The following is a 19,614-nucleotide window of genomic DNA, read 5'->3' on the forward strand; positions in this document are numbered from 1 at the left end:
CGACCCCCATAGAGGGAGAATAAAATAGGTGGTGAGCCACTGTGCCCGCAAGGGGCATTGTTGCGCTCCCCCAGGTGTCTTAGTCCAGGCAGTCAGGATTCCGACTTTGGGCTAATGACTGACGGAATCCCGACTGTCTCTGTGTTATGCCACACCCAATCCCACTAGGATACTGTTCTAAAGACAATTGAGAAACTTTCTGTAATGATGTAGCAATGGTTAATAATACTAAACATTTATTTTCCTTTCTGGTTCTTATAAGAAATGATTTCATTCTATTAGCTGCTAGCCCATAATCCATGAAGAAACCTTCCCAAAGCACACCTGTAAGAAGTCACCTAGGCATGATAATGCCCTGTGGCTATATCCAATACAATTGCACTGCATATTGTAAGTGTAGTCCTAGTCTCAGACTAAGCAAAGTTTGAGCCATATTGGTCCATTTATATTCTAAAGTTACCTGAAACACAATCCTGTGATGGTCAAAGCTGTAAACTGCAAGCTGCTGTTTCAATAAAATGTGTCATGCTATCTACTTGGTTTCTTTCTTCCATTATAAATATGGTGTAGTGTTTTCTTGGTTTATATGGTACATGTTTCACACAAAACTGAGAACTTAATGTTTGGATTTGGAAACTAAGATCAGATGAAATAGAATTGTCCTTGCCTTTGGTGCAGTGTTGTGCCCCTGTCTCAGAAAAACAGCGCAAAGCCATTTATACATTCTGAGAATTTCAGGTAAGTTCAGCTCAATTTGACCAAATCTTGTTGAATGGCACAAAAAAATAAATATTCGATTTTCAGTGGGACTGATATACTTTTGATGGATAAACTGGCAATATGCATACAAACACTTTTATTGTCTTTGCTGGTTATATAATGTGTATTTCCTGGCCCTGCTAGCCGGACTGGACCAGCCATCTTGATTAACTTGAAGGTTTTCAGAGGGACTATGTTCACCCATGTGAATCAGTGGCTGCTTACAAAAGCAGTTGACACAAGACGTCAACTGCATCCATCTCTGTATCACCATTGTAATGTAATCTACTTTATTGGTACATACAGAATGACCCGCATATCAGGATAAGCATTTGCTCTAAAACTTATAACCCCAACATTTTTGTTATAGTGAGGGGACTGGAAACATTTTGAAAAAGAGAAGGTTTTGCACACTGAAGAATGCACCTAGCAGTAGAGTATATCGGAAGATAATTTTCGGGTACTTGTTTCCTAGAACGGCACCAGATTTTCTACGCATGGGCCATTTTAGTGGCATGCAATGCGATTTATTTTTTTTTTTTTAAAGTATAGGGTGTGCAATGCCATTACATTAGCTATACAGTGATATGATTGTATGACATACAATGATGGTTTACACCTCCCCCCCCCCCCCCACTATCCACGCCACCCCGAAGCGTGGCGAGCGCAGCGGTATGCATACTCCGACATTTTCATACCCCCACTATCCACGTCGGCGTGGAGTTGATTTTATATAGTGTGGCGAGCCACCGAGATCGCGGATAACTTTACATGTATTCCGCGTCCGCTCGCCACGCTTTGGGCTCGGTGGCTCGCTGCACTCGCCACACTTTATAATATCAACTCCCTGCCAACGTGGATAGTGGGGGTATGAAAAAGTCATAGGACACGTACCGCTGCACTCGCTGCGCTTCGTGGTGGTGTGGATAAAATGGCCCATGCGATGTGATACAATTTCACTACGCAGAATACCTGACTAAGCAAATAGCTTAGTGGGCGCCGTTCTAGGAAGCAAGTACCAATTTTTGTTTCTCAGTGGCTTTGTATTTAAAAGGGCAATAATAATACTTGCAAGACGAGCCTGATTTTGCATGTTTTATTATTGCTCTTTTAAACCAGCCCTCAAATTTACAGCTTTGAAAAACTGTTTTGTTTTTTTTAAATATACCACCTATTGTCTTTCATTGCCCAATAAGCAACATAGTAAAGATTATTTTAGCCATAAAACCAGCATAAATTGCAATTTTCCATGGTAAGCTCTTACGAGTAGGGTCCTCTGCCCTTATTAATAAATAATCTTTGATGGCACCAAATCTTGCGGTTTTCTGCCATGCTGATACTTATTCCAGTGTCCTCTACTGATGGAGCTATAGTTATGTACCCTGTACTTGTCATCTATTGTATTCAACTGGAAGTCATTGTTTTGCTTATTTGTTTATGTACTCTGTAATTGGGCACTGTAGATTGCTTGTGGCGCCATATAAATAATTATTATATAATAATATAAAATACATTGTCCTAAAAAAAAAAAAAAAAATAGAAAAATGGTGTCCTCATACACATAACCTCAGTATGCTATGGAGCAAGAAATGCCTGGTGCAAGTGAGCTGCGATAATCAGTGTATTATCCTTTTTGCTTAAAAGTTAATAATAGTCAAAATTGGGTGCAGTAAAACCACTTTGAGTCTGTGCTGATTCACTTGAGATGTAACACTTGTATATCTGTGTGCGAATAATTTTGAATCTGTTTAATAAAACTATGGTACTTGGCGTGAAAACCCGCTGCAGCAGCATAGCATGTTGTATATAACTTCATACTCCTTCACTCAGATGTACAAGTGTTGGATCTTAAATGAATCCATGCAGTCAATTGAAGCAGTTTTGTCAAATCGCATTGCAATTTAAATGCACGTTTGAGTGAAAAATATATAAAAAACATGCTCAACATCATTGCCCGTATAGCAAAAACATATAGAAATCTTAGAAAGATTTAATTAGGGCCTTTTTTTTTTTTAAATTAAGGTTGTACCTATTTGTGTATTTATTTTTTTTATTGTTTTTTTATATTTTGGTGGAAAGGCAACCAACAGCACTGGTTTACATTAGAACAATGTCTGATTAATAGCACTTGTGCTAAAACATAAAAACATATAGTCAAACAATGAACATATATATTCTGAGCAATCCCTTTAGACAGACTGTTAGCTATAATATTTAAGAAAAGTTCTCGGATTCATAGGCATACCTAACCATTCTTACTTCTCAGGTGCAACCACCAAATTCCTGAATATCGACATAGTAGAAAAATCATAGAGAACATGGCATATGCGCCATTTTCCCAAAGACCTGTGCAGCAATCTGCAAGATTCTACTGAAAAACTTTGCTGGTGAGAGATGGTGGTGCCCATACAGAGACTGAACATGCAGATGCTGATATGTTGTTGGTTACATGCCTTTGTCTTTGATTAAATATTTAAATTTAGCTATTGATTTATGCAGCCCATGAACCAACAACTCATACAATTCTGTATTTTGATGATAATTGTGGTAAAAATGTACAAAATACAACAAGAAATGCATACTGGAGCACAGCAGCAAGGAAGATGTTGGACAGAGCCTAGATAAGAAAAAATCTACTTTTTTCTTGAATGTAAAAGTACCTTAATAGTGAGGAGAATCAAAAATCGACCAATTTACACCATCATTGTTCATACAAATTATATATATTTGTCTTTTCCATCATTTTTATTCCATAAAAGCATATACACCTGCTATGTATTAGAACTTGAACTAACCTACCCATTTCATAGCAGTCTGTGTTAAGCAGTCTCTTACAAATATTTTTATGAAATTGAAAGAAAAAAGTTGTTATTTTTCTTTTATATCTATTCTCCACAATACAGACCTCAAAATGGCTGTATGGTTGCTTTCATGCCTCTTAGAGCCCACCGGGAACTGGCAACATTTTCTTTGGCAATGTCTAGTGTGAAAACCGGTTCCCTTACAGACGATGAGGAAAGGTACACTGGGCAAGAGTAACTATCTGCTACTTTTGGGGTGTCATTCATTCCAGACTTCTCCAACCTTGGCAAACAGTGCAAATGAATGACTGGTAAAATATTGAGTTTCTGGCTTGAAGGGCAATCAACAATCTCGCCATTGGTCTTGTTCCAAAGCACTCCCCAAAGATGAACTCCATATACAAATACGCCTTCATGAGGGGGGTCTCTAATCTGAAAAAAAAAAAAAAAAAAAAAAAAACATATTTCATTATCAGGCATGTTCACACACTTGTTTTTGCTAAAACACAAAAATGACATGAGTAAATATTCAATAGTCAAAACTAGTCAAAAAAACGCACTAGTAGCTGTTTTTAGGTAAAATGTACATTTAACCTATTCAATTAAAGTGCTTTTTTTTTGACTAGTTGAAAAATCCACCATAGTTGAAAAACACGTGGATCAGCAAAGTATTCGCCGATCTACATGTTTGTCGAAATTGCTGTAATTATTCCCTGATGCAGTTTTGACTTTTAAAAAGAGAACTAAAAACTTTCCAAGAAGAGGCACAAGTACAAAAGTCTTTTTTATTGGCTAGCCCAAAAAAATGACTTATTAGAACACCACACTATGGCCCTTATTCTGGTTGGTGCGGATATGTCCGCGTGCGTTCGTTCCGCCGATGTTTTGTGTTTGCGCATGTGCAGAGGCATATCTGCGCATGTGCGAAAGGGACATACGTCCAAATTCCGCATGAATTGTTTACACTACGAACAGGGGGAGGAGAGGGGCGTGAAGGGCTGTTTGGCCTCATTAACATATGCATACGCCCCGCGTTTCATGGGCGTTCCCATGAAAACGCTGGCCGTACATATGGTAATGCGGCCGTGACGCACGCGTAGGGTGCGGACATATGACATTGCCGGATGTCAGCTGCCCGCCCAGATCCCTGCTTTTGCACGGAGAAATGCCCGAGTGGTCTGAGCTCGCGGGTGCTGCCTGACCACTCGGTCCTGCATTCGATGGTCTGCGACCATCGAATGATGGGGGAGGTTCCCAGAGATGGAGGAGGTGTATACATGAGAAATCCACTCGTGCTTCGTGCGGTCAGCGGCTTACCGCATTCGGACGGAGTGAGCGATCCGTACGGAAGGCGGGGTTTAGGACGCACGGTCCTGGCCGCACAGACCAGAATAAGTCCCTATGGGAGGTATTCAATCAGTGGCGATATTTCCTGGCGGGAAATTGCTGTCCTTAACGACAGAATTAAAAGGTGTCAGATCCGACTTGTTAAAAAATTGATTTGTTTTGTTGGATTGTCAAATTCATGGCCATTTTCACCAAACTGAGGACTTTGACACTCGACAGCTTGAACATTTATTTCTGACTGTTGATGTGCCATCAGACCGAACAAATCGTCCCTGGATTCTGACAGTCAGAATCCCAGATTGAATACCCCCTATATGTTAAGAAATCTTTTTTTTCTTAACACATCTGTTTTTCCAAACACACAGAAAAGCACAGATTTATATAAAGGTGAAATGAAATTAAAAAAAAAAAAAGTTTTCCCTTTGCACAACAAGAAGTATCAGTAATAAGACTTGAACACTACATGATAGAAGAAAAAATTTAAAGATCTTATGCTGCCCATAAACGTATGCAATCGGATGCGATGCCACATCGAAGTGCAATGTCCTTCGCATCCAATCGCATCTTATGGTGTAAAAAGTGCCCAATGTCGCATGCCATCTTGTGATGGCACATTGGGTGCTTGAAGAGAGTAGCCGAGTGCTGTGAAGGAGCAGTAGTGGGTGGCGGGGGTCAGCACAGTGGCAGAATTTGAAAACATTTTTTAAACACTGGGTGAGAGAGCTCAGCCATTCAGAGGACCACCTAGTGTTTTAAACAGGTTTTCATTTTTTTTCAAATTCTGCCGCCACCTCTGACCTCCGCTTCCTGCTAGCGCTCTTCCACGGCGCAAAACTACCCACACAGTTGACGCCAGTGGTCCCTCCGGTCCCCTCTCCCCAGACCCACCAACGCTGATATCGTTCCTCCGCCCCCACCCGTGGATTGCATTCGAGCGATCGCATGTGGTTAAAAAACACATGCGATTGGTTAAGCAATTCGATAGTATGTCCTGCACATAATATCTATTGACGTGACATTCAACCAGCGGGCTCGCGTATCATGCCGCATGGTCAATAAAATGTGTATACAATCATTTGATTTATTGAACAGATGTGGTTGAAATCCAATGATTACATGCAATATCTAATAAGTGTATGGGGTACATAAGTTACATATACTTTTAAAGATATGGTTAAGCCACCAGGTCACATCAAGAATTTTCTGATACTGGTGATTCATAATGCTATGTAATAATTGCACCTACTTTATTATATAATTGCTTATTATGATACATGATCATATCACATAAATCTGAACTGAGATCCAAGTCACCAGGAGTCACCCTTAGATCCTCCAAATGGCACTACGAGAACTAGCATGCCCTCAAAATTCTGGTGCCACCTATGCATCTCAGAACAACAAGATCAAAATTGTAAATGTTCAATGAATTTATAAATGCTTTTTTATGAGAAGCACAGACGTGACCAGCATTTGGAGTGCATGCTGGTTCTTGTAGGGCCAGTTGGAGATTCTAGCATAACAATAAGCAATTATATGACAGGGAGTGGGTGTTATTATCATGTAGCATTAGAGACCACCAGTATCAGAGTAGCCTTGCAACTAGAATCTCTGAATTTTCAATTATGCATTCTTAAGGGGCTTTTGAACAATATTGCTCATTTTGGCCCTTCTGAGCGATGTCTTTCAAAATATTGGCCAGTGTGTATGCAATGTCTGTTCGTTAACGAGGGTTTCTGTCACCTCTACATGCAGCTCAATTTTGGCTGTCGTTCACAAAAAGGCGCATATTACTAGTTAGATCATTCATCGTTCGTCATATCGTTCAGTGTGTATGCACAATATCGTTTGTCCAGGACACTGGAAATTGAAGGGAAATTGTTCAATATTATCTTTCACTGAACACATCGTCTAGTGAGTATGAGCCTTTATTGCTGATACTCCATTGTGTGCTGAGGAAAAACATTTAGATTTTTCTTGTTTAGAATAAACCTTTCATTTCATGCACCTGAGAAATATCACTAAATTGATTGAGCAGCTACCATTTTATATAGCTAAAATAAACTTGTACATACATACTCACACGGGAGTATTCAAGCTCTTTTCCGACGGTTGGAACATTTCCAACAGTTGGAAATATAGGCAAATTTGTCAAAGTCGACAATAGCTATTCAACCTCAGTCAGAAAACATGTTGATCGGTGAAAAACTCAGTGATCCATGTGTATTTTTTTTTTTTAAATACCGTAGATTCGAAAATCTAATGAAAGTATTTTACAATGTGGATTCAACTTTTTCAAAGTCCTATTTGTGTGACTGAAAGACGTTCGAAATTTCCGACTGTAGAAAATATCGGCACAAATTCAATACTCCATACCATCAAAGGAGCCAGATAAAATATGTTACTTACATGTTCTTTGTCTCTCTGCGTTATTTCTGTTTTAAATTCTATTGCTTCAGCGTTTCCAGTTCGCCCTGAGAATCTGCGAATTGCTTCTTGTTTTAGCACAGACAGTAAACCGTTTGGATTATGAAATGCCCCCAGCCAGTACGTTGGCATCTTTTCACGCCCCTGTTAATTTGAAACACACATTTATTAACCTTGGAATAACTAATAATCATGCTTCAAAACATTAACAGGAAACCATGGTGAACATTACAGCTGTTGATTTGCAAATATGTATGCACACAGCTGCAATCAATGTGCATCTTCCACAGAAAGGAAAGCTTCTCCTTTATGTCTTATGGTGTTTATGATTGCTGCTACCATTTTTTACACTGTATTGCTGAGAGGGAATGGGGCTTGTACAGGATTTTACAATGGCTACACTTAGTGTATGAATAGCAAATCAGGTGCATATTAGGGGTACATTTACTACGATGGGAGTTCTATTGAAGATTACATGTTGCCCATAGCAACCAATCAGATTCTATTATCTTCTAGAAGGTACTAAATAAATAAGAATTAGAATCTGACTGGTTGGCATGGGCAACATCTCATTATCAATAGAACCCCCATCTTAGTAAATGTACCCGTTCCTGCCAGATAATCTACCAGTACACAATACTAGTTACCAACCAGTCAGTATAACGGAACAACAATCAGTAATGTCAGCATCGGAGGCTGTGCACACCAATTTGGAGAAACACTTGAAATGCAGGCCTTAGGTCGACACAGACAAAAGCTCAACATGCCTAAGATCAACAGGGTCAAAAGGTTGGCACAAGCATTAAGTCAACATGGGTTATTTCACTCTTCTTTAAGCCGACATGTACCGACGGTGGTATTTCATGCCCTACCATCCACTAGGGCATGGAGGGAGAATATAATAGTGAGGAGAGATAATACTGTGATCTAAGCATGGCGAACGCACCCGGTGCACCGATATGGTGTCCATGTAGGCTATGTCGACATTCTGGACAAAAAAAAGTCAACCTTGTCTGTGTCGACATTAGGCATGTCAAACTTGCGTCTGTGTCGACCCAATGTGTGTCAACCTTAATTTGGTCGACCCAATGACCGATACACTATTATTTACAGTAGGATGATTGTCTTGGCAGGCTTCCAAATACTGCCAGCAGACTACTACCTTGTATTATTAGTAAACTGATTAGCCTGTCCTTACCAGCTGTAGTATTTTCTCAAAGTGGGTTACTCTCTGTTGCAAATCTTGTATGTAAGATGAGACCGACCAATCAGACGGGAAGGGGAAGCTCCATGCCATCTTGCACCACTGCACGGGAGCTTTCTTGTGATACAAATCTTGCACAATCATAACAGAGTCGGAATCTGAAAGCTGGTCTCCTAATGCGTTCGGTGATTCCAAGGAATTTTTAATCATCTTAACATACAGGAACAAAAACAGAGCAGTAAAAAATTAATTTGGCATATATATATATATATATATATATATATATATATATATATATATATATATATATACACACACACACACATTTACTATGCGGTCAGAAGTACCTCCCACCATTATATTTATATTGATATTTTATGAGTGTAATTTTACATATAGAATAATCACAGAACTATATTGGAGACTGCACAGACTACAGTATATGGGAAATACATTTTTTATTTCTTATTGTAGGTTTTTTTAATATATAGCTTGTTTATGTACACTGTTATTTAAAATTAGAAAAAATGAAGAGACCCAGATCCCTTGAGTACAATATTTAATAATTTATAATAGTGATTCAAAAAAGATCAAATTAAACTTAAAAATTAAAATCCTGTGTTACTAGAACTAAATGTGTAACAAGCCACAGGTTCTCAAACTCGGTCTTCAGGACTGTGCCTGTTTTCCAGGCCACCTGTGGATTTTTAAAATGTGTCAGTAGGTGATACACAGTGCTGCTGCTGTATGACCTGGAAAATGTAACCTGACTGGGGTCCCCAGAACAGAGTTTGACCACCACTGACATACAGTACAGTAGGCATAGTGGCGGAACTAACATTGGTGCAGCAGGTGCAGTACACCAGGACCTCTAAAGACTAAGGGGCCCACTGCTGCCGTGGTCACCATCTTCCTGTCATCCACTGATTTACCCTGTTACACACTGTCTTCCCCTGCCTCTCCCTGTCACCCACTGCCATTTTGCATGTTGTGAACTTGGGTTGGGTGGAGGAGGGGAGCATAATTTATATTTTTGCACTTAAGCTCACCACCCCAACGTTCCGCCCCTGCATAAGCACAAATTGGTACTTGTGAGTTATCCGGGCTGCCGATTTTTTCATCGCGCCCGAAATCGGGGGCATCGCGTCGGTCGTGGCCGTTATAAGGAGCCGCGACGCGATGCCCACGATTTCCCATAGACAGTAATGTTAAAAGACGCGATGGACCCGATTTCCGACACGATTTCCCATAGACAGTAATGTTAAAAGACGCGATGGACCCGATTTCCCATAGACAGCAATGTTAAAATAAAATTACAATGTGAAATTGGCCAATATGTTTTTAAAAAAAATGTTTCATGGCCCCCCACCACCGTTAACGCCACCCCGCTATTGACGCCAACCCGAAGCGTGGCGAGCGCAGCGAGCCCGCGAGGGGCGGCGATACGCGTCCTCCGACCTTTTCATGCCCTACTATCCACTAGGGCGTGGAGTGAGAATAGAATAGTGTGGCGAGCGCAGCGCGCCACCGAGCCCGAAGCGTGGCGAGCGGACGCGGACACCTTCACAGGTATCCGTGTGCCCTTGCGGGCTTCACAGGTGTCCGCGTCCCCTCGCGGGGCTCGCTGCGCTCGCCACGCTTCGGGCTCGGTGGCTCGCTGCGCTCGCCACACTATTCTATTCTCACCAGCATGCCCAGGGGGGGCGGCGATGCCTCCCCCCCGTCGGCGATCGCTGCGATTGGCTGTTCAATGTGAACAACCAATCGCAGCGTTTTCCTGTGTTACCGGCGAATCAGACGCGAATCAGACGCTCGGTAACACAGGGATCAATCACCGCCGGGTGTGGGGGGGTCACCGGTGATGACCACACCTCACCCCACCTGCCCCCAAGGCTGTGATTGGTCCGTCGGACCGACGGACCAATCACAGCCATGGCGCGTGATTTAAACTAACGGTGACTGCGCTGCAGACGCCATTCCGGTCTGGAATTGCGTGCAGAGTGGTCACCGGCCACTCTGTCGTGCTATACATACCTGAACCTTGCCTGATACTTACCTGATCACCGCTGATCACCGCTGGTAGCGTGCTGCCAGCAGCTGGATGCTTCCTGGATCTTGTGACTTCCTGTGTCCTGCTGCTGCAGTGTCATAGAGTCACAGATCGTGAGAGATAGTGACAGATAGTGACAGAGAGTGACAGAGAGTGATAGAGAGTGCTATATTTTGTGTCTGCTGCACCCCTTTTGTGCTGATCAGTATATCTGTGCTGATCAGCAACTTTTTTTTTTTTTATATATATATACACCTGTCAGTTGCACCAAAGGTTGTGCTGCCTGTGCAACTGACTGCTGCCCCCCCTGCTGCCCCCCTTTTGTGCTGATCAGTATAAATTAACTGATCAGCAACTTTTTGGGGGTGCAGGTTTTTTTTTTTTATATATATACCCTGGGGTCTTGCTAATGCCACATAGCACCCACCATTCATTCCACCAGAATCTGAGCTGCAAAATCCAAAAATCACTCCTTCCCTTCTGAGTCCTGCCATGCACCCAACTGGTATTTTTTGGTCACATATGAGGCATTGCCATACTCGGGAGAAATTGGGGCACAGATTTTGGGGTGCTTTTTCTCCTTCATACCTTATGAAAATGAAAAATTTTGAGCCAGAACTGCATTTTTGTGTAAAAAATTTAATTTTTCATTTGCACAGCCCAGTTGTACCAAAATTGGTGAAACCCCTGGGGGTTTGAAATGTACACTATACCCCTAGTTGACTTCCCTGAGGGGTGTAGTTTGCAAAATGGGGTCACTTGTGGGGGGGTTCCACTGTATTGGTGCTTCGGGGGTCTTGCTAATGCGACATAGCACCCACCAACATTCCACCAGAATCTGTGCTGCAAAATCCAAATATCACTCCTTCCCTTCTGAGTCCTGCCATTTTTTGGTCACACATGAGGCATTGCCGTACTCGGGAGAAATTGGGGCACAGATTTTGGGGTGCTTTGTCTCCTTCATTCCTTGTGAAAATTAAAAATTTTGAGCCAGAACTGCATTTTTGTGTAAAAAATTTAATTTTTCATTTGCACAGCCCAGTTGTATCAAAATTGGTGAAACCCCTGGGGGTTTGAAATGTACACTATACCCCTAGATGAATTCCCTGAGGGGTGTAGTTTGCAAAATGGGGTAACTTGTGGGGGGGTTCCTAACTTTTAGCATCTTATGGTGCCTAGAAACCTACATGGTGCATAAAAAATAATCTCATAAAAAGGAGGCTCCAAAATCAAGTAGGTGCTCCTTCTATTATGAAGCCTGTGGTTTGGTCAACGTGCACACTAGGGCCACATATAGGATATTTATGAAAACAAAAGAATTGGGGGAATCAATTTTTAGTCACATTTCTCTAGTAAAATCTACTGTGTTCCTTAGAAAAATGTATTAAAATTGCAAATCTGCAAAAAAAATGAAATTTTGAAATTTCACCTACACATTGTTTTAATTCCTGTGAAACACCTAAAGGGTTAACAAACTTCCAAAATGCTGTTTTGAATACTGTGAGGGGTGCAGTTTTTGAAATGGCATCATTTATGGGGGTGTCTCACATACAAGTCCCTCAAAGTCACATCAGAACTGAACTGGTCCCTAAAAAAATCAGTGTTTGAAATTTTCTTGAAAATTTGAGAATTTGCTATTCATATTTTAAGCCTCCTAGTGTCCAAAAAAATTAAAAGGATGTTGAAATAATGATGGAAACATAAAGTAGACATATGGTCTATGTTAGTTATTAACTATTTTGAGTGGTATGATTATTTGTCTCACAAGCAGAAAATTTAACATTTTGAAAATTGCTAAATTTTACATTTTTTTACGACATTTTGGCATTTTTCACAAAAAAACACAGACTGTATCGACCCAAATTTACCACTAACTTGAAGTACAATGTGTCACGAGAAAACAATCTCAAAATCACTGGGATAAGTAAAAGCAAAAAAAAGTTATCCCCACTTAAGTGATACATGTCAGATTTGAAAAAAAGGGCTCTGTCAGGAAGGCAAAAACATGCTGCGTCAGGAAGGGGTTAAAAAACAATGCAGTAGAAGTTTATCTTTGAAAGCTTTAATGTTTGAGAATATATATTAGTAGTTAATACTGTAGAGCACCAAGATAGTCACCCGGCCTATAGCTGTGTGTAACCCACAGGTTTTATATGTTAGCAGGAGGTAGTGGCTCTGATGATACTCACCTGAAGATTTGTTCGGATTTCAGATAATACTGATGTGAGATGATTGAGTTCTTTCTTTAAAAATAGATTGAATGGTGTATCTCCTCCAATTTTTTTCAGACGGTCATTAATAAAATCCTTGAAGTAAAGAAAATCGATTTAAAACTATTATTCTACTCATTCCAACCCACTCTGATGTGCCAAGTCCATCTCCAAAATGTATCTGATTACTACCTCTGTTATACCTTCCCATACTCCTCCTGGATCCCAGCCTTTAAACATGTCCTAAAAAGAATTTCTTCATAGAAGCCTTCCGCCCCTCCTAAATCTACAACCACTGCATTCGCCAACTCTGCCTACGTCACCTCACTTCAGGGCCCCTCTAAATTTGTTGTCATTATGCAGATAGTGGGTTATATTAATGTTTATGTATTTTATGATGTTGGATATTGTATTTTGCATAACACTACTGAACCCTGAGCACAATATAATGAAAAGTGGCCCATTAGGACCCTGGGGTGCTGGGTAACTGGCTGATGGTTGGGATTCCAACATTGAAAACCCGACCAGCAGGGGCTATTCTGCCTCTATTGGGGTCCACAACCACAATAGAGGCAGAATAGAATCAGTAGCGAGCCAACAAGTGGCTTTTTTTGCACTCGCCCCTCTGTCAGAGTACCGATGGAAGGGATTCCGATGTTAGTATACGGACAGTCAGATTCCCAACCGTCGGCCAGTCATACCACACCCAAGCCACTGACCTGATGGGGCCGCCTATTAGCCAGCAGTGTTTTTGTTTTGCAATTGCCAAAAGGCAGAGAGGGGAGGGAGACGGTTATGTGCCATATATGAACTCACTGCAGACAGGTGCTGGCCTAAAGGAGGCAGCCCTGGTACTGCAGTGACATGTTAGACATACAGATAGACTACCTTTCAATGGAGCAGAGCATCTCAGTTCCCACCTATGCAGACTGATCTAGTCTTCGGGAAAAGGTTTTAGATCACCGTTCGCTAGTGCGTGTCATCCCCTGGACACCACCCTATTAAATCAGAGGAATGCCGTTTCTGTAGCTGACCCAAGATTACTACTGATGGTCTCTAATGTCCGTGATACCTGCCAGGAGACTAACTCAATCACAATCCCCATTAGTCAACTATTATCCTTTCCCTGCATTATGTTACTATTTTCTACCATTGTACTGACCATTGATTGTCTCAGCTGCTGTGTAATCCATTTTACTACATTATTGTGGGAATAACTTTACTACTGTAAGTTATTCCCCCATTAGTACCTACCTATCATATTCAATTCACATACTCTCTTTGATACCATACCTAGGTTTTGAGGCATGACCTGTATACTAACTGCACTATATGGGGTCAGAGGGATGATGTCTGTACTATATAACGGTAAATGCCATGCTGTCTGTAGTATAGGGCCGGCATTAATATTGTAAATGTCCTGGAAGGGGGCCACTGGTGTGTTTGCGGTCTGTAATGTATGGCAGTTACCATAAATGCTTTCTCCACTGTAATAGCAGTCCTTGGGATGATGCTTTGTTTTGCATGGCTGTCACGGTCATGTTCTCTTTACTCTATGGCAGTCACTGGGATGCTATGTGCACTGTTCAGTGGTCACGTGGTTGCTCTCTGCTGTAGGGTGGTCATTCAGATGCTCTCTGCATTGTGTGTCCCCAAAGAGGGAGAACAGAACCTGTGGTGAGCAAATCACCGAGCCCGCAAGGGGCTTCTTTGCACTAGCCCCCCCCCCCCCCCCCCGTCGGAGCACTGGCAGTCGGGATTCCAATGTCTAGATACTGACTGTCAGACCGCCATGCCACACCCATGGTACTGTTATCTGCATCTAACAACTGCTCAGATGACCCACTATGTCGCAGTTACACATGTTTTGATAGACAGAGGGGATCTGGGACATCTTTACTAGTGCACCCTTGGCTTCCACTTCTTTTCAAAACTGTAAGCTAAAGTCTACTCAATGAACTATATATTCATGGGATGCAAGGCTGTATTGATAGATAATGATGCTCTGTATACAAGTACAACTCTATTTATTAATAAAATGACAATTATTTGTGTATAATAACTTATGTACCCGACTCCATCCACGTGGCAATTTGGTAATAAGGGAGACACAGATGTCTAGGACTTCGGATAGCCTGGATGTGCATATGTCCACAGAACGGGATAAAGTGTCTGGTAGGGTCACGGAGAAGGAACGAGGGCTTGGAACAGAAACTGATTTCATGCCTAAATGCAAAACATTTTAAATCAAACTCTGTTTTTATCTAACTACTATATTGTACATGCAATATTTGTATTACATTTGTGTTTACTCAAACACCTAAAAACATTAAGACAAAATAAATCTAGTATAATCTGTAAAGGATGTCACTTAAAGTGCAATGAGGACAATATAAGCTTTCCATCCAGTCTTTCTATTTACAAATACTAATACAACCATGATTACCATAACATTTGTTTCACATTTATGATGAGTCCTATTTGAGAAAGAGCACTATATAAATAAAAGTATTATCGTTATAATAATAATAAACAGCTAACAGCTTGGTATATCAGAAACTATTTTGTTAAATATATAGATATCACATAAGAAAAAATACTGTTTTGACACAGACATGTTTATACCTTTTGCAGCGGTTTGTAGAGCTTTCGCGCTCGGTGGCCAATGTCTGTGGTGAGAGCCAAAGTTAAAGAGTTGGCTGAGTTTTGAGATAACATAGTGCTGTTCACCAAATGGAACCTGTAATAGAGATCAAAAGTTCAAAAGTAAATTTAGACTCGCCTTCAGTGTATAGCTGACTATAGTGTTCCTGCACATTGGGTACTTATATTACCGATGGAGAAGGGTGCATATGGAAAGCTTCCGGCCCATCTAGTAAATACTGGGGAATGGACTCCAGTGCTTGTGTCAGAGATGCAGGATTTACATCCGTGGCAAAGAAAGATGTTGGGATCTTGAATTTTACTGCCAAAAGATCAAAAGATGTAGCAAGCAAATATATGCGAACAAGACATAGAAATTTAATTTTACATCACTATAAAATTATTATTTTGACTATAAATTAAAACAATTAATTAACCCCACATTAGTATGGTAGAAAATTATTACACCGGCAGTCATGTAGGCGAAAATAACCCTGAAATATGTAACCTCACATTTCTTTTTCTTTTTTTTTAAGATTTATAAATCCATCGGTATATTTTAGTTAAAAGACTCATTTTAGTTAAAAGAAGTCATCTTAGGAACCTTATTTTACTATTATGAAAAACTATGAAAATAATTAACAGAAATAGACATCTTTAGTCTCAGTGTTATTAAACTAAATAAAATGGACATAAATGTTATGTTTTGGTATAAGTGAATAAGAGATCTTTGGGAAATAATTGCAAAGTCTAATACTAATCACTTTCTGGCAGCATATCAGCACACTTGCTGCAGTACGGAACAATATGTTCAGGGGGAACGATACGTCTATCTCCCGGTCGTATGTCAACTAAACTGCGGTCAAATGAAGAAGTGAGGAGTCTAGTAGTCCAGCTACTGAGAAGTTTGGCAATGTCGCATTACATTACAAAAATACAGACCAGTGAAAACTGCCCGGGGCATAATGACCCAACCTGACTGGCGCTGGGTTAAAAGGGGGAATTCATATATTTGTAGCAGTATCTATCCTTCTTTTTCGCCAAATAAATTTCTGTAAAGGACTAGAGAAATCCAACATCCAGCTAATTTTAAATCTCAAAGTTATATAGCTGCAACCAAGGTTCACCTCTGAAGCTGAGAGCAAATGCCATATATCCCCCTCCCCCTTTAATCCTCTCCCCCAACCATCTCTGATTTGAGGTAGCACAGAATATTTATAGATTTAGACTTTAGACTTGAACCTACTGGGTTTTCTTTTTTTTTGTGGTGTTAATTACAATTTATTTTTCCAGTGAAAATAGATAAAATAGAAAACTTTATAAATCCAGATAGTGCTGCTGTCTGTGGACTGAGACAATAGGCTTACATATATTTATTACTTGTTTTTATGCTGTTATATACAAATATCATTATTCATCTTTTTATTCAAACTCTGCAGAGTTACCAAGAAGCTGCAAACACTACATTCATTGTACAATATATTCAACAAAACGTACGCTTAGTGAGTTCACTGTCTTTCTTTGTAGCGTTTCCGCTGATCCAGTAATCAATCATTGCAGTCAAAACTGTCATGTCTGATTCATCTGAAATGTTTCGTCCATAAATTACCTGGGAAATCAGAGCATTTGAGAATAACAATATCAGGATCTCCTCAGACAGTGCAGTCGTCACTACAGTACAGAGCAGAGAAGGGAAAGGGGGGACATGATAGAAACTTTCAAATATATCAAGGGCTTTAACAAGGTACAGGTGGGAGACATTCTTCACAGGAAGAGGAGCAACAGAACACGAGGACATGCACTGAAACTAGAGGGAGGAAGATTCAGGGGAAATGTGAGGAAGAATTACCAAAAGAGTAGTAGATAAGTGGAATAGCCTCCCATCAGAGGTGGTAGACGCAAATACAGTAGTACAATTTAAACATGCTTGGGATAAGCATATTGATATCCTTACAAAAAAATAAGGATCAAATATGGTTTGAGGTAACATGTTTAAAAAAGGGGCAGACTAGATGGGCCAAGTGGTTCTTATCTGCCGTCAAATTCTATGTTTCTATGTTTCTACAGTACCTATTCATGTCCTGCTCGCTGAACAGAATACAACAATAACAACAGATGCTGCCCTGGGTACTAACAGTTATGGGTACTCTTTACCTAGAAGGGCGCCAGCGATTGAAAACGCGGTCGTCGGGGGTAAAAATCGCGGTCATCGCGGGCATCGCGGGTAAATCGGGATGGCCGCGATGCCCGCGATTACCGCGATTTTCCCATAGGGAACAATGTTAAAAAGGCTGATTGACCGCGATTTGACTGTTAAATGCCTCAATGGACCCGATTTGGCCCTAGGAATCAATGTTAAATGGGCCACAGAGCCCAAATAAGCACAATTAACCCTTAAATGTCCCCCCCAATTTTTAACGCCACCCCACGATCCACGCGAACCCGAAGCGTGGCGAGTGCAGCGAGCCCGCGAGGGGCGGCGGTACGCGTCCTCCGACCTTTTCATGCCCTACTATCCACTAGGGCGTGGAGTGAGAATATAATAGTGTGGCAAGCGCAGCGAGCCACCGAGCCCGAAGCGTGGCGAGCGCAGCGAGCCCCGCGAGGGGACGCGGATACCTTCACAGTTATACGCGTCCCTCGCGGGCTTCACAGGTGTAAGTGGCGACGCCGACACCTGTGAAGCCCGCGAGGGGACGCGTCTACCTGTGAAGGTATCCGCGTCCCCTCACGGGGCTCGCTGCGCTCGCCACGCTTCGGGCTCGGTGGCTCGCTGCGCTCGCCACACTATTATATTCTCACTCCACGCCCTAGTGGATAGTAGGGCATGAAAAGGTCGGAGGACGCGTACCGCCGCCCCTCGCGGGCTCGCTGCGCTCGCCACGCTTCGGGTTCGCGTGGATCGTGGGGTGGCGTTAAAAATTGGGGGGGACATTTAAGGGTTAATGGGCTCTGTGGCCCATTTAACATTGATTTCTATGGCCAAATCGGGTCCATTGAGCCATTTTACAGTAAAATCGGGTCCATCGCGCCTTTTAACATTGATTCCTATGGGAAATCGGGAGCATCGCGTCGCGGGCATCGCGGGTACATTTATGGCCGGCCGCGACGCGACCGACACGATTTCCATGTTTAACATGGGTTTCAATGGGAAATCGCGGGCATCGCGTCGGTCGCGTCGCGGCCAGACATAAATGTACCCGCGATGGGCGCCCTTCTAGGTAAAGAGTACCCAGTTATGTTTTCCACATTCTCATATGCCATTATCTAACTCTACTCCATTGTTGTTACAATGTACATAAATCATTTCCTATGGTGACCAAAGATATGCATGGGTTTATACTTACGAAGATGGGAGTTTTAGTGAAGATGGATGTTGCTATGGGCAACCAATCAGATTCTATCTCGCTATTATCTTCTAGAAGGTGCTAAATAAATAAGAAGTAGATTCAGATTGGTTGCTATGGGCAACATCCCATCTTCGTTAGAGCTCCCATCTTAGTAAATAAACCAGGGCCATGTTTTTCACTGGGCTGGGTGGGCTACTGCACGGGAACCCCACAAGCATTGGAACGCCAGAGCAGCCTAAGACAGGGCAAATAAAAAATGAAACATTGCTTACGGCAATACCGTTAGCGCTGGCCACTTCCCTCCTCTCCCTGTCCTCCTGCTGTCGCACTGAATGTCGGGCGGGACCTCATCAAGCCCGACGTTATCAGTAAAGAGCCCGGGAGAGGTGAGGTTGTGTAGGAAGGGGCCCCACTGCACTACTTTGCCTGGGGGCCCATAATGCTGTTAGATGGCCCTGAAATAAACACTGCAGTCTTAATGTGCATACACAGTAGACAATAATTTAAACGATATGCACGATAACAATCAGTCATAATGCAATTTTCGTGTTGATCAAATATTGCTATGCACTATATGCGTGTTATCGTGGGGCGTTAGGGATGTCCTCTGTTGTCTGTACATACAGTCAATAACAGCTATTCCTGAATGTGGCAGCTGACGATATCTTTTGTGAAATTGTTTACTATGTTTGCGCTATATCGTTTGCCAGGTAGTTCAAGGGAAAGTTGTTTGCAGCGTCGGCTAGTGTGCAATCGAGATGCCCTGGAGTCTCTGTATATTATATCACTGGCGTAACTATAGCACCGCAGCCCCCGCCACCGC

The 19,614-nt window shown here is 41.7% G+C and overlaps 1 protein-coding gene across 3 annotated transcripts in view; it reads right to left on the minus strand.

Annotated features, from left to right (window-relative positions):
* Positions 1 to 2,805: 2,805 nt before the first annotated feature.
* Positions 2,806 to 19,614, minus strand: part of LOC146064079 (uncharacterized) — a 251,126-nt gene continuing 234,317 nt past the window's right edge. For 2 of the 3 annotated variants that reach the window (XM_083177154.1, XM_083177153.1), the window contains 8 exons: positions 16,939 to 17,050; positions 15,633 to 15,763; positions 15,424 to 15,538; positions 14,870 to 15,024; positions 12,778 to 12,894; positions 8,533 to 8,748; positions 7,317 to 7,478; positions 2,806 to 3,992 (listed from right to left, as the gene is read on the minus strand). In XM_083177154.1, the coding sequence (XP_083033280.1) occupies positions 3,666 to 3,992; positions 7,317 to 7,478; positions 8,533 to 8,748; positions 12,778 to 12,894; positions 14,870 to 15,024; positions 15,424 to 15,538; positions 15,633 to 15,763; positions 16,939 to 17,050 (1,335 nt within the window). In that variant the 3' untranslated portion in view covers positions 2,806 to 3,665. Of the gene's footprint in view, positions 3,993 to 7,316; positions 7,479 to 8,532; positions 8,749 to 12,777; positions 12,895 to 14,869; positions 15,025 to 15,423; positions 15,539 to 15,632; positions 15,764 to 16,938; positions 17,051 to 19,063; positions 19,247 to 19,614 lie in introns of those variants that run through there. The other variant, XR_014471743.1, reaches the window with a different exon arrangement.

This window comes from Crinia signifera, chromosome 3 (assembly GCF_055691185.1).
Source record: "Crinia signifera chromosome 3, ASM5569118v1, whole genome shotgun sequence".
In the NCBI taxonomy this organism is placed as follows: domain Eukaryota; kingdom Metazoa; phylum Chordata; class Amphibia; order Anura; family Myobatrachidae; genus Crinia; species Crinia signifera.